Source organism: Alosa sapidissima, chromosome 22 (genome assembly GCF_018492685.1).
Source record: "Alosa sapidissima isolate fAloSap1 chromosome 22, fAloSap1.pri, whole genome shotgun sequence".
Lineage (NCBI taxonomy): Eukaryota > Metazoa > Chordata > Actinopteri > Clupeiformes > Clupeidae > Alosa > Alosa sapidissima.
Genome location: NC_055978.1, coordinates 2,534,706 through 2,549,111, shown reverse-complemented (window position 1 = coordinate 2,549,111; position 14,406 = coordinate 2,534,706). Strand labels below are relative to the sequence as shown.

The following is a 14,406-nucleotide window of genomic DNA, read 5'->3' as shown; positions in this document are numbered from 1 at the left end:
ATCTCTTTGTCTCCATGGCAGCAATGGCTAAAGGTAAGAGTCAGTGAGAGTGAAAGCACATCGTGTTTGTCTCCATGGCAACACTGGCTAAAGGGAAGAGTCAGTGAGAGTGAAAGCACATCTCGTTTGTCTCCATGGCAACACTGGCTAAAGGTAAGAGTCAGTGAGAGTGAAAGCACATCTTGTTTGTCTCCATGGCAACACTGGCTAAAGGGAAGAGTCAGTGAGAGTGAAAGCACATCTTTTTGGTCTCCATGGCACCACTGGCTAAAGGGAAGAGTCAGTGAGAGTTCTTGTTTATCTGTTCGGGGAACCTACATACTTATGGGAGTCCTTCCTTGTTTCCTCACATGTTTTATGACACGTAGGGGCAAGGACATTTCATTTATTTTGCAGATGCTTTTGTATCCAAAGAATGTATACAGTCTATGATCCAAACAGATTACAAAATAAGGAATAACATTCAAACTACATTGTAAAGGAGACCTTAGTTAACAATTATAATAGATCATACGACTACAATAAGAGAGCAGACGTTTAAGTGCTAGTCAAGATGTAGTCGAAGGAGATGGTGGTAGATAGAGAAAGTGGAAGAGTGGTAAAAGTTAAGTATTAATCCACAAAGAGGCAAAAAAGTAACGCATAGGCAAGCCGACCGTACGGCAGAGTACAAAGCTTATTCACGATGCCGGAGACAGGTTACTGCACAAGCATCCTAGGCAAGCATGAGAGCAACAAGTCTGTCGTAGACAAAGTCTTACCGTTATTTATAGGACTAAACAGGGTATTCTTGGTGGATTACATAAAATGAAAGTAAAAAAGAACTGTCATGATAAAGAAAGTTAATTATAAGAAGTGTGTGAATTACTCTGCTTGTCCCGCAGATTTCCTGCCCTCGCTGCGTAGGCTGTTCAGTAACTCTGTGTACAACCTCATCATTTGCACGTCCCTGGTGGCCGTCAACGGCTTCATCGGAATGATCACCTTCAAGCCCAAGTTTATGGAGCAGACGTACGGACAGTCCCCCTCAAAGGCCATCTTACTCATAGGTAAAGACACACACACACACACACACACACACACACACACACACACACACACTCTCTCTCACACACACACACACACACACACACACACACACACACACACACACACACACACACACACACACACACACACAGAGAGGTACAATTATACTGTGTACTGATATAAAGCCAGGTGTGAAACTGAATGAATCTCTGATGACATCTTAAGTCTCTCCACCAAAGAGCACTCATGACGTTAGGAGGAGGAGCCACCTGCTCTTTAGTCTAGTCTAGGGACTGTGTACAGAGGTGATTGCATAGCTTGTTAAACCCCACTTAAACATGATTAGATAAAAAAGAGCTTCAACTTTCGCACAAATTAGGTCAAATCCTTGGCATGGTTAGAGAAACATAATGCTGGTAGGGGACACATCGATAACCCCTCCACAAACACACACGGACGAACGGAAGGACAGACACACACACACACACTTTGTCAGGTAAATAATGTCCTACCATATATTTATTCTACCTGTATACTTAGCACAGGTGATTTCACTATTTGGCCGTTTTACCTGGCTGTGAAGAAGTGCTAATTAGAAGCAACTTCGTAAAGCTGCAGTTGGCAAGATTTTTTTGATCATATTCCCTGAAACCAATACTATGCTCCTACCACTGGCGCCTTAATGCAGGGGCTTACCTGGGCTTCAGCCCAGGGGCCTCAACCAATGAGGGGCCTCCTAATAATAATAATGATAATCAATTGAGCACATCGCACTGCTCTACAATGACATCCATGCAGAGGCCCCCTTTGTCTTCTCTTCTAAAGTGTAACAAAATGTAACAAAACTTAATAAATTCCAACGGGTGTGTAGAGGAGCTAGAGGAGACTGACTGACTGACAAACTTACAAACTCTGGAGATAACTGCTAGGATTGAAGCAACATAAACGAATGACGTGGATTCCTGTAACTGTCCATGAAAACAGCAGGTAAATATCGTAGCAAATAGCCTGGCAATGAAAGGGCTTTAAAAGCATGTATTTTGTTTATTAGTGATCAGCATCTCCGTTCACCAAAAGCTAAGTTTGTGCTAACCCATTCGCACAAATAATAGCCTATGTTATGTTTTCTCCATTGTTAACGTGAGATATGTCTCCATGTAGGGTAGTATAGTAATGCATAGGGTAGCCAATGTTCACGTCACATGAGCCAGCTGCTTGTTCTGTAGGCTAAAAGTATTTATGTCCCTCCCAAGCTGCGTTAAAATGGTGTGTTAAGTGGACAGAATTTCAAAGAACCTCCTGGGGAACACCCCAACACGACAAACACATGCACTTTTGAAAAGCTTGAAACGTCCATGTAGCCTAACGCATCTTTTAACTTAGCCAGCCAGTGTTGTAAGAGTTCAACGCTTGTTTTCGTGCAGTAGGCTAGCCTTTTTGATAAGCGATGTCAGGGGTAGGCTGACGTGATTAAGGAGGGCTTTCTGTTGCTGTTTATGTAAAGGTTTTACATAGGCTCAATAATGATAGGCTACACTGCATGTTATAGGCTATATTAACCAAAAGCGCACGTTATGTAAGGCGGGTCAGATCGCGGGCCGGGTATCATTTAATCATGATTATTTTTTGCTGTTTGGGGGGGGGGGGGGGGGCTTAAAAACATATAGCCCAGGGGCCTCAGGTGGTATTAAGGCGCCACTGGCTCCTACAGAACAACATAAATCAGCCAGTTTTAGAAAAAAACCCTGCACTTCTACCTCCACCACAATACGCGGAGTTTGTGGGGGGGCAGGGGGAGCACGGCCTCCCCTGGTGGAAACGGGTAATTGTATTGTTGTACACTTGAGTAGGAAAATAGCTGCCCGATAACTGCCTGAAGAGCAAGATGGGGGGGGCATACAGGAATGGTGGAAGACCCCTTTAAGGACTTTGGTTGTGAATCTCCCCGACTTTATGAATCAATCCCTGCTGGTTTGCTGGGCTTTCCCTCCCTGCCAGGCATGTTTAATCTACCTGCGGTGGCTCTGGGCATCATCACGGGCGGCTTCATCATGAAGCGCTTCAAACTGACCGTGATCGGCGCAGCACGGATCTCGCTCACCGCCTCGTTCGTGTCCTTCTGCCTGATGCTGTCACAGTACTTCATGCAGTGTGACAATTCTCAGGTTGCAGGGCTGACTATCAACTACCAGGGGTCAGTATGTGTGTGTGTGTGTGTGTCTGTGTGTCTGCATGTCTGTGTGTGTGTGTGTGTGTTTGCATGTCTGTATGTGTGTGTGTGTGTGTGTGTGTGTGTGTGTGTGTGTGTGTTTCTGCTGCTATCACATGGTCTCATTGGTATGGTTATGGTGATAGTTATGGCTCTGTGCTTGTGCTAACTCTAGTCTGTCTCCCTGTCCCAGTCTTCCAGAGCTGTCTTATGAGCAGAGCTCGCTGCTCTCCCAGTGTAACCGCGGCTGCTCCTGCTCCATAAAGCACTGGGACCCAGTGTGTGCCCACAACGGCATCACCTACGCCAGCCCGTGCTTGGCAGGGTGCCAGACGTCCACCGGACTCGGAAAGGAGATGGTGAGTACTCACACACTCACACATGCACACACACACACACACGCCAATAGTATTGAGACATATACTGCATTGCGTATATCTGAGGTGGCAAAAAGCCAACATACTGTAGATTACTGTAGACTGTAGATACAAATATTGTTACAAACCCACATACAGTAGGCAGTCAAACAAAACCAAACTCTCTCACACACACACACACACACACACACACACACACACACAGAGTGAGAGAGAGACAGACACACTTACACAAAGCCCCAAACACACGTGTGCACACACACACACACACACACACATACACACATACACACACAGAGTGAGAGAGAGACAGACACACTTACACAAAGCCCCAAACACATGTGCACGCACACACACACACACACACACACACACACACCTCTATCAACGTCTGACAGCCTTAAGCACCCTCTAGCTGTCTCTGTTGTTTTGTGTGTTGGTGATTAACGCCGTTGAGTCTTTGAGCCCATTCCCCTCACCTTCACTCACTGCCTCCATTCACACACACACACACACACACACACACACACACACACACACACACACACACAGCCTACCACACCTCCCTGCAGTTGCATTTCTATAGGAATGTTTGAAGGCGTTTCATCCATGGTTGTTTACTCTCCTCTAGATCTTCCACAACTGCTCGTGTGTGTTAGAGGTGGCAATGCCCCCTGCCAACATGTCCGCCACCCTGGGTCAGTGCCCGCGCAAGAGTGACTGCGACACCATGTTCAAGTGGTACATGGGTGTGTCGGTGGTGGGTGCGTTTGTGTCTGCCTGTGGAGCCACACCTGGCTACATTGTCCTGCTCAGGTAAGGGTGTGTGTGTGTGTGTGTGTGTGTGTGTGTCTTGGGGGGGGGGAGTCACTCTCTGACACAAGCTTATCTGCTTTCATGATCAAAATAGCCATAATTAGCGCCATCAACCTGCTGAACTCTAAACCGATGAATGACTTACGTAAGTGTAGCTAACTACTGTAATTTAGCACAAAATAGCCTTTCCCATTACAATGAATCATTATTTCCCTTAATTGTTTCTAAATTAACCATCTGTACCCGTCTAGTTACATTATCCCGGTAAAGGTTGAAGGTATTACATCTCTAACATGCCATTAACTGTGATGACTTGATCATGAAAGCAGGCAAGCCCATTAAAGGATTTGTCACATAAATTTTGGTCTCTGCATTTATCCCAATCCGTGAATTAGTGAAAGACACTCAGCACACAGTGAACACACAGTGAGGTGAAGCACACACTATTCCCGGCGCAGTGAGCTGCCTGCAACAACAGCGGCGCTCGGGGAGCAGTGAGGGGTTAGGTGCCTTGCTCAAGGGCACTTCAGCCGTGCCTACTGGTCGGGGTTCGAACCGGCAACCCTCCGGTTACAAGTTTGAAGCGCTAACCAGTAGGCCACGGCTGCCCCCTACTGACAATACGAACAAGAGCGAAAACAATCGGTTCTACCTAGCTCGAGTTGCTGCAGCCAACTATGGAGGCATGTTTATAAACTCTGTAACGATAAATGACAAAAATTCAGTACGTAATAACCATTATTACTATGTGCATCTCTCCCTTATAAGACGATTTGATACGTATCTAGATGCATAAGCTACGATACAATTCAGAAACGATACATTTAAATAGAGAATGATTCGGTGCGATTTGATAACATGAGATACAATCTAATAAATGCGATGTAGTTCTTAACATTTGTTTAATTTCACATTTTACTTTCCATTTTATACTGTAGTTTCCAATTATATACATAATTATCAAATGGGTAGGTTATTAAAGACTGGGGAGTGATTTTTGTTAATAGGGCATGATAAAAAATACAATTGCATCATTGGGTTTATAATTTCTCCAAAAACATAATACCCTATTGTCTAATAATATTGATTGAATATGACTCTGTGTTCCAGATCCATAGCTCCTGATCTGAAGTCGCTGGCTCTAGGGATGCAGACGCTGATAGTCAGGACCCTTGGTAAGGGCTTAAGGGCTGTGGACCAGCACTGTCAAATGTGTCGTGAAAGAATAAGGACTATGACTACAGTGTTGTACTGGAGTTAAAGTAGAGCACAGAGTACATTAGTTTACCTCCTGTCCCTAAGTATGTGTTGTACACACACACACACACACACACACACACACAGACACACACACACACACACACACACATATATATATATATGTAAATGTACTTTACATCAAACATTGTGACATTATGATGCTATCAGATGTATCTGTGATGTTAAGATATGGCAGATTAGGGCTGCAACCAACGATTAATTGATTTATTAATTAATTACAACTAATTAACATTGTGCGTCTGTGTTCCTGTGTTGTGACATTGTGCGTCTATGTTGTGACATTCTGCGCCTGTGTTGTGCCTTTGCAGGTGGTATCCCCCCACCCATCTACTTTGGAGCGCTGATCGACCAGACGTGTCTGAAGTGGGGAGTGAAGAGGTGTGGGGGTCAGGGGGCCTGCAGAATCTACGACACAGATGCCTTTAGGTGAAATGAGACCGATGGATCCACTGTCCTACGCTCTCTAACCCTCTCTGTGTTCTGCGTTCTCTAACCCTCTCTGTGTCCTACGCTCTCTAACCGTTTCTGTGTCCTACGTTCTCTAACCGTTTCTGTGTTCTATGTTCTCTAACCGTTTCTGTGTTCTACGTTCTCTAACCCTCTTTGTGTTCTACGTTCTCTAACCGTTTATGTGTTCATTTCCCTCTGTGCCTTGTGCCTCATCCACTCACCATGTAACCCTCTCTCTCTTCCTCTCTCCCTCACTCTCTCTCTCTTCCTCTCTCCCTCTCTCTCTCCCTCTCTCTCCCTCTCTCTCTCTCCCTCTTTCTCACTCTCTCCCTCTCTCTCTCTCCTTGCTCTCTCTCTCCCCCTCTCTCTCTCTGCTGTGCCCTGTAGGTCTCGTTTCCTGGGCCTGATCTACGGGCTGTACGCTCTGTCCTACCTGCTGTGGGCCGTGCTCTACCGCACCCTGGTGAAGCAGCAGCGGAAGCTGGCATTGAGGGCCCTGGCCAACGGGCAGGGCGAGGGGCAGGGGCAGGGTGCCAATGGGTTGCCCAAGGACAGCTGCCCCGACGGGGACCAGAGCAAAGAGGAGCTGAAGAGTGAGACCTCCATCTGAGAGGCTCAGAGGAAAGACTGGTACTTAAAGGTGTAGCGTGTAAGTTTTATATTATCAAAAACAAAACTGTTGACAAGTGGACCATGAGAGGGACACTTTCCTGCATCATGTTTGTCAACTATACATTTCTGACAGAAATATGTACAGTATTGCATCATACTGCCAAGTAGGCTACTCAAAGTCTGTCTGGTTAAAGACTGGTTAATTTCCATACATACCTTTGCTGTTGCTGTTGCTGTTGAAGGTCAGACGAAGAGAAAGCTGGGTTTACATGAAACGTTTTCATGCACATAGTGCACTCATTTGACTACATTGAGATTTACTGAAATGAGTGCACAATCCAAAAATGAGAGCACCATTTAGTAAAACGAGCCCAACAATTTAGTAAAACGAGCGCATGTTCTCTTGATATACAAAGCCAATCGCGCCATGACACTTTCCAGGCCCCATAAGGTATATTACTGTATGTGCAGCAGACTATCAGGAGGAGGGCATAGGGACCTTCTACAAAGTGCAACACCCTGTTGTGCTGCTGCTTCTTGTTTCTGTGAATAAAATGTGGGGAAATAATTCAAATGAGCACACTATTTATTAATTAAAACAAGAACTCGATTTTGTAAAATGAGCGCATGATTTAGTGAAATGAGCACATCATTTAGTAAAATGAATGTGAATTTTCTATACTCTTCTTTCTATATAAAAAATCTCGTAATCACACCTCCCAGGCTCTGAGCATTCTGATACCGTAGCTGATCAGAACGCCTCGATTATGAGAATGTCTCAATCAAATCAAATCAAATCAAATTAAATCAAATCAAATCAAATGGTGCTTTATTGGCATGAATGAGTAAAGTCACTGTTGCCAAAGCTACAAGTATAACATGTTAATAATCAACTTTACATAAGTATTGTTATAGAGATAAAATGAAATAAGTAAAAAAAATATATATAATAATAATAATGAAAGGATAAATGGTAAATGGTATTAAAAGGACAGTAATAGCTTCAGCAATAGTGCTATACTGTAGGAAAAAATAGAAATAAAAAAAAATGTATTATTGTAAACACATATTATATGCCTACACTAGCAGATACATCTACATAAATCAATTTGAGGTAAATAGTAATACCTAATATCAAACATAGTATTTACATGTACACAAAGGGGATAAACTCATCAATATGCCACATACATGAAAGTTACAATTTTTCACTTGTTTTATGGCAGGTCATAATATAATCTGCAGCTAGGCATGAACAGTTTGGTTCCTCTCCCAATAATATATATAGTTTTCTTTGTGGAGATAGATTTTCAAATTCTGTTATATGCTTTTTGAATTCAGCAGAAAAAATGTCCCTTATAGGTGCATATCTGATGCAATTAAGAAGGAAATGTTCCTCGTTTTCTACATCATTTATACAGAAGCTACAGTTCCTCATATGTCTAGGCACCCATGTTTGTCTATGTCTACCAGTTTCAATGTGTAGGCTATGGTCACTGATTCTGTATTTTGTCAGTGTTGTTCTTTTCTTTCTATCTTTGATGTCATTTAAGTATACAGTAATTTCTGTGCAGGGTTCTGTATATATCAAGTTTTTTTATTTCTTCCTTCCAGAATTTAGTATAATGCATCTGATTTGTGTTGCCAATTTCTTTCAGTATAGATTTTGTCATGTGACTTAGGTTGTTTATGTTATTTTTGTTTGCAATTTGGAATAAGGGGTCACACTTCTGGGTAAGGGACTTGTGCTTGAAAGCCTTATGGTGGTATGTGCCAGCATTGCTTTTTGCCAGATGTAACCAAAATTTGGAGGCCCTTTTGTCGATGTCGATAAGTAAAGGGAACCTCACCAACTCAGAGGGGCAGGCCAAGTTGGATGATGTTCTATGTACACCCAAGACATCTTTACAGATTTGTAGGTGCAGTAACTCAGTTGGGCCCTTATCCCACTTTTTATAATCAAGCCCGTACAGGGGTCCCCAAATCTCACTGCCATACAGAGCAATAGGCTTGATAATGGAGTCCATAATCTTGAGCCAGAATTTAGTTGGTGGATTGAATTTATTAAGCTGTTTTTTAATTAAGAAATATGTCCTTCGTGCTTTGTCAGCCAGGTTTTTTGATGCCAGATTAAACCTTCCTGATGATGTTATTGTAAGTCCTAAATAGTTATAATGTGATACTTGCTTTATGGCAGTTTCCCCAATTTTAAAATTGGTTTCTTTTCCTGATTTTTTTTTTGAAAAACTATTATTTTTGTTTTGTCAGTATTAATAGGTAATGCCCAATTTTTGCTATATGTTTCGAGAATATCAAGGCTTTCTTGTAGACCTATTCTTGTTTTCAGTATATTACAGAAAATGTTACCAAGAACACTCGTGACACAGATCCCACGATAGTTATTTGGGTTCATTTTATCACCATTTTTATATACTGGGGTTATCAAGCCTTGGTTCCATACCCTAGGATAATATCCTGTTCTCATAACCAGGTTGAACAGTTTGAGGATTGCTTCTCTTGTCAGTGGAGTACTATGCTTAAAGCAACACCAAAGAACTTTTCCTCTGTCAAACGCACTATTTGTTTATCCAGCACCGGCTTTGCAAATAACAATGTCCACAGACAAGGTAGAATATGTTGCATGATTTTATGAAAGTACGATGTATTGCGACTTCAGATGCAAGTCAAATTTGTAGTTTCTTATGTCTCATTCCATCGAACTACAGATCCGCTACCCAATCTGGAAAACTTACATAGTGCGGTTATAGCCGATAGAGGGCCACGAAGCGAATGCAGAAGTGCCGTTCACCCTGTTTACGAGTTGATGAACCACTGAAACGATTTTGGAAACATTATTTTGAGGTGCAAAAAACTCTTTGGTGTTGCTTTAAGCATTTCTGAGGAGATTACATCAATCCCACAAGCTTTACCATTTTTAAGTGATTTAATTTTATAATTTAATTTAATTTAGCATAAAACAGTGGATGGAAACGCACACAGATCGTGCATATCCTTGTGCTGAAATTTCATGAAAGTCCATACAACCTTTGAATGAGCTGCAAAGGGAAACCCAAATACTGTGTGAGAGGACTTCTACTGTCCGAAGCCGGGATGTCCACCTACATTTGCCCCTACAGAACATATGAGTAGGGTGTAGTGGTACGCTGAAATAAGGGAAGATGTGTTATGTGTGTGTGATTTTCTGAATACAGTCTGAATGCTGCTATGACTGTGTTGGCAGAGTTAAAAATGTTTGTAATTACATTTGTAAAATGACCACTGTTTTATACAACAGAACTGGACTGGACACGTAGGATAGGTTTTTAACGCTGATGTGTATACTTACTGTAATTCCTCAATTCTATAATTGTATTACTAATATATTTTTCTATCATCTATAACAACATTGGTAGCATAGTGTTTACGTGTTGAGTTTTATATGACACAAATGTCTATGATTGAGGTGAGATGTTTATGTTGAAGCTGGAAAGTGTAATGATAACAACTCACCACTTGGAGGAGCTGTTCACAAGCACATTGCCTCCCCAACCTATGCTTGTGGATGTTGTGTGGAACTATGAGATAATACTTTGAATGCATTAGAACATTGTGTGATTTACTGTAAACCGATCCTGAATGAAAATGTGAATAAAGTAAATTAAGAAACAAGACTTTAGAAGGAAACCTAAGAACGTATGATATTGAACAGTACAAATGGGCTGACTGCTAAGAATGGATGATATTGAACAGGACTTGGCCAGTTGTTTTGCGTTCACTTTTGAGGATCTGTACAGAAACACCTGTGGAGGACCGGTCCTCAGACTACGTCCCCACTCGGTCTCAACGCGGAGACTATGGGGCTGGGGAATTTGGCCCAGAAGGATCAGTCACCTTTGCCTCGAAATCCGGACGTTGTCAGTCATGAAAGCATCCTCATCCCCATTTATGTGGAAAAAATGTTAGCTTAAAGATTATATATATATAATAAATACTGAGAGTCTGAAATAAGGTTTTGTCTTCCTCATTAGTATATTAATCTCTGGGCAGAGAGGTTTCACAAGTATCAGGCAATCAGGATATAGAGACAAAGTCTGCACCAAAGAGACAATCAGTTGTTTCTTACACACACATTTATACCTCGTACGGTATCATAATCTTATTGTATCATTACACCTCTGCACATACACGACTTGGTCAATACAATGAGTTAATTAAGAACCAAGGACATTAAGAACATTTCTATCGTCATACAACATGATTTGCCATCTGAACATCAGTTAGCGTAACAGAAGTATCAAATAATAAGAACTCTAAGAACTAGGATAGTTTTCAACTGAGATTTCCAAGAATGAATTCACACTGCTATAAAAGTATCAGTTATATGGAACACTACGAACTAGGTTAAGCTTTAACAGAAGAGTCTACTCTATTCAAAAGTGTAAGATCTTACAGAAACACAAGTATCAAATCAAAACAACACAAGGTTAAAGTCCATCTTTGTCATTTTCCCCTCACAACAACAACTTGTGGTTTCTGCTACACATACTGTACAACTCTCGTCTCAGTAAAGCAAAATAAGCATCCCATTCCCTCCACACAATGAGGGTGAACATTAACATAGGAGTTCACAAATGAGTTTTTGCTTACATGCAATATGTTTTTTTTTCATTATTAAAACAAGCAATCAACCCCCGTGAGCTGATGTGGGGTTTTTCCTTTGTGTGCGCGGGGCAGGAATGTGGAAGTTATTAACTTCTAATCCTTACACTGCCTGCATAGTGGCAAAGTTGCTTGAGTTCTCCACCGCAGACTCCATAACCCCCTAGAGCTGCCCTTTTCTCAGACCAGGTTAACCTACTTGTAGCAGCTCAAGAGATGCTTTCTAAAGTTACTCTACCTTCAGTAGCTGCAGTATTACTGCCCATATGACTGCTGTAACTATGACTACTGCCCATATGACTGCTGTAACTATGACTACAGTATTACTGCCCATATGACTGCTGTAACTATGACTACAGCCAATATGACTGCTGTAACAGTATTACTGCCCATATGACTGCTGTAACTATGACTACAGTATTACTGTCCATATAACTGCTGTAACTATGACTACAGCCCATATGACTGTTGTAACTATGACTACAGTATTGCTGCCCATATGACGGCTGTAACTATGACTACAGTATTGCTGCCCATATGACTGCTATAACTATGACCACAGCCCATATGACTGTTGTAACTATGACTACAGTATTGCTGCCCATATGACTGCTATAACTATGACTACAGTATTACTGCCCATATGACTGCTGTAACACCATCATTTCCTTTCTATCTCCATATCTATCTATATACAGTATATATCGCACACCTTCCTCCTCTTCCTCCTCCACCCATGCAAAGCAACGTAAAGTTCAATACAGATACACTTTTTAGTTAGTGTCAAAATCCAGTGTATGATTCTTACCTAGTTGGCCACTTGCTCTAACAGCTGCAGTTGAAAAATTCACCTTGGCAGACAAAACTCGTATTATTAATAATATTACTAATAATAATATTGAAAACAGTTTTACTATCTCTCTGTGGGTTATATCGTAATTAAAAGTCTCTGTTTTGTTATCACTCTGCCGGTAGTAGTGTAGAAGACTGCATCATCTAAAACTCTTTGTTTTGTTGAGTGCATATTTCCTACTAAAGCTCTTTGTCTCGGACATGAGAGCTGTTTCCAGATCGGCTCTTGGCTCTGACACCAAATGTGTCAGCACCCTACACACACACACACACACACACACACACACACACGCACACACACACACACGCACACACAAACACACGCATATACACACCGCATGCAACAGCTATGCCAAATACTATGTCCTCCAGGCAACCAGCTCTGCCAGAATGTGTGTGTTTAAATTTATGTGTGTGCACCTGTGTGTGTGTGTGGGGCGGGGGTATGTGGGTATGTAGGTGCATGTGTGGGTGTGGGTGCACCTGTGTGTGTGTGTGTGTGTGTGTGTGTGTAGAATGTGCATGTGAGAGAGCAGCAACAGTGAGAGCACCAGAACAATAGGGGCTCAGTGTTCCCTGGGTCAGTTTTGTAACCAGCTACGGAGGCAGAGGTGGACGCAGAGTGGACCGAAACACAAACCTAGACTCTGAAGAGCAGGAGGTGTGTATGTCTGTGCAGTCTCTCTCTCTCTCTCTCTCTGTATGTCTGTGCAGTCTCTCTCTCTCTCTCTCTCTGTATGTCTGTGCAGTCTCTCTCTGTGTGTGTGTGTGTGTGTGTGTGTGTGTGCATGTGTGTGTGCGTGTGTGTGTGTCACATACCAGCTGATCACTCTTTAGTCACACTTTGAAGGGCTCTCTATTCTGCACACAAATGCATTCAACATCAATAATGCAATTAGACGGTCAGTTTTTTCTTCAGACTTGATACTGCAAAGAGCTTAGCCAGTGTGTCCCACTGTGATGTGGCCCAGAAGGGTTAGATCAGGGAGAAAACACACACACACACACACACAAAACCCATATGAAAAGTGTCTCCTGGTCCCTATCGGCTATCCCTCCTGTCCTGCTACATGCACCACACACACACACCTTCAGAGCCCTCCTCTGAAAGAGGTCTGTCTCAGCATTGGCCTCCTTCTCTGAGTTGGCATGCGGCTGGAATAGAAATGTGTTGCAGCCTTTTGTGTGTGTGGATGTGTATTTCTGTGTGTTTGTGTGTGTGTGTGTTTGTGTGTGTATTTGTGTGTGTGTGTGTGTGTGTGTTTGTGTGTGTATTTGTGTGTGCATCAGCCTTTTGTTTGGCCTCCAGTTCTCAGCAGTACCCTGGTGCACTCTGCTTACAATAGAGAGAGAGATAGACAGACAGAGAGAGAGAGAAAGAGGGATATACAGACAGAGAGAGAGAGAGAGAGAGCACAGCAGAGTGATGAGTATACTACAGTTGAGCAGAGGATGAGAGTACAGCCTCCATATCCTAGATAGGACAGAGGGAGGACAGGTTGAGTATACTACGGCCTCCATATCCTAGATAGGACAGAGGGAGTACAGGTTGAGTATACTACAGCCTCCATATCCTAGATACTGTAGGACAGAGGGATAAAGAGCACAGAGTGAGTATACTACAGTACAGCCTCCATATTCCAGGCAAGACGAGACAGGACAGGACAGGACAGGGCAGGGCAGGGCAGAAGGTCACTAGTTTGGTCCCGGCTCCTCCTGACCTTGAGCCCCCAAATGCTGCCGATATGTAGTGTGGCACCTCACAGCCCTTCGCCATCCTTGTGTGTGTGTGTGTGTGTGTGTGTGTACAGTATGTGTGCGTCTGTGTGTGTTTGTATGTGTGTATCTGTGAACAGGTGAATGTATGAAGCATCCACCTGTAAAGCACTTTGCTCAGAAAGCAGAAAAGCGCAATCCAGATGTAGTCCATTTGCCATTCTCCTCTTAAAGGAGAATTCTGGTGTGATATTGACCTAAAATGTGTTGAAACATGATACCGATTGTGAACTTTTGTCTCATAGCTCATCTCGGCTTGTCCCCTGCACTTAAAAATCTGGTGCTAGTTAGCCGATGCTACCAACAGATTTTCGATGGGGGTGCCTCGGGCATCGGCCATGCAAA

At 42.7% G+C, this 14,406-nt stretch overlaps 1 protein-coding gene across 2 annotated transcripts in view; it reads left to right on the top strand.

The window, feature by feature from the left end:
• The window catches only part of slco1d1 (solute carrier organic anion transporter family, member 1D1), a 31,260-nt gene extending 21,832 nt beyond the window's left edge, over positions 1 to 9,428 (top strand). For both annotated transcript variants that reach the window (XM_042079027.1, XM_042079028.1), the window contains exons 9-15: positions 885 to 1,049; positions 3,028 to 3,223; positions 3,432 to 3,597; positions 4,247 to 4,431; positions 5,542 to 5,606; positions 6,021 to 6,138; positions 6,550 to 9,428. In XM_042079027.1, coding sequence (XP_041934961.1) covers positions 885 to 1,049; positions 3,028 to 3,223; positions 3,432 to 3,597; positions 4,247 to 4,431; positions 5,542 to 5,606; positions 6,021 to 6,138; positions 6,550 to 6,772 — 1,118 coding nt within the window. In that variant the 3' untranslated portion in view covers positions 6,773 to 9,428. The remainder of the gene's footprint in view (positions 1 to 884; positions 1,050 to 3,027; positions 3,224 to 3,431; positions 3,598 to 4,246; positions 4,432 to 5,541; positions 5,607 to 6,020; positions 6,139 to 6,549) is intronic.
• Positions 9,429 to 14,406: the final 4,978 nt, after the last annotated feature.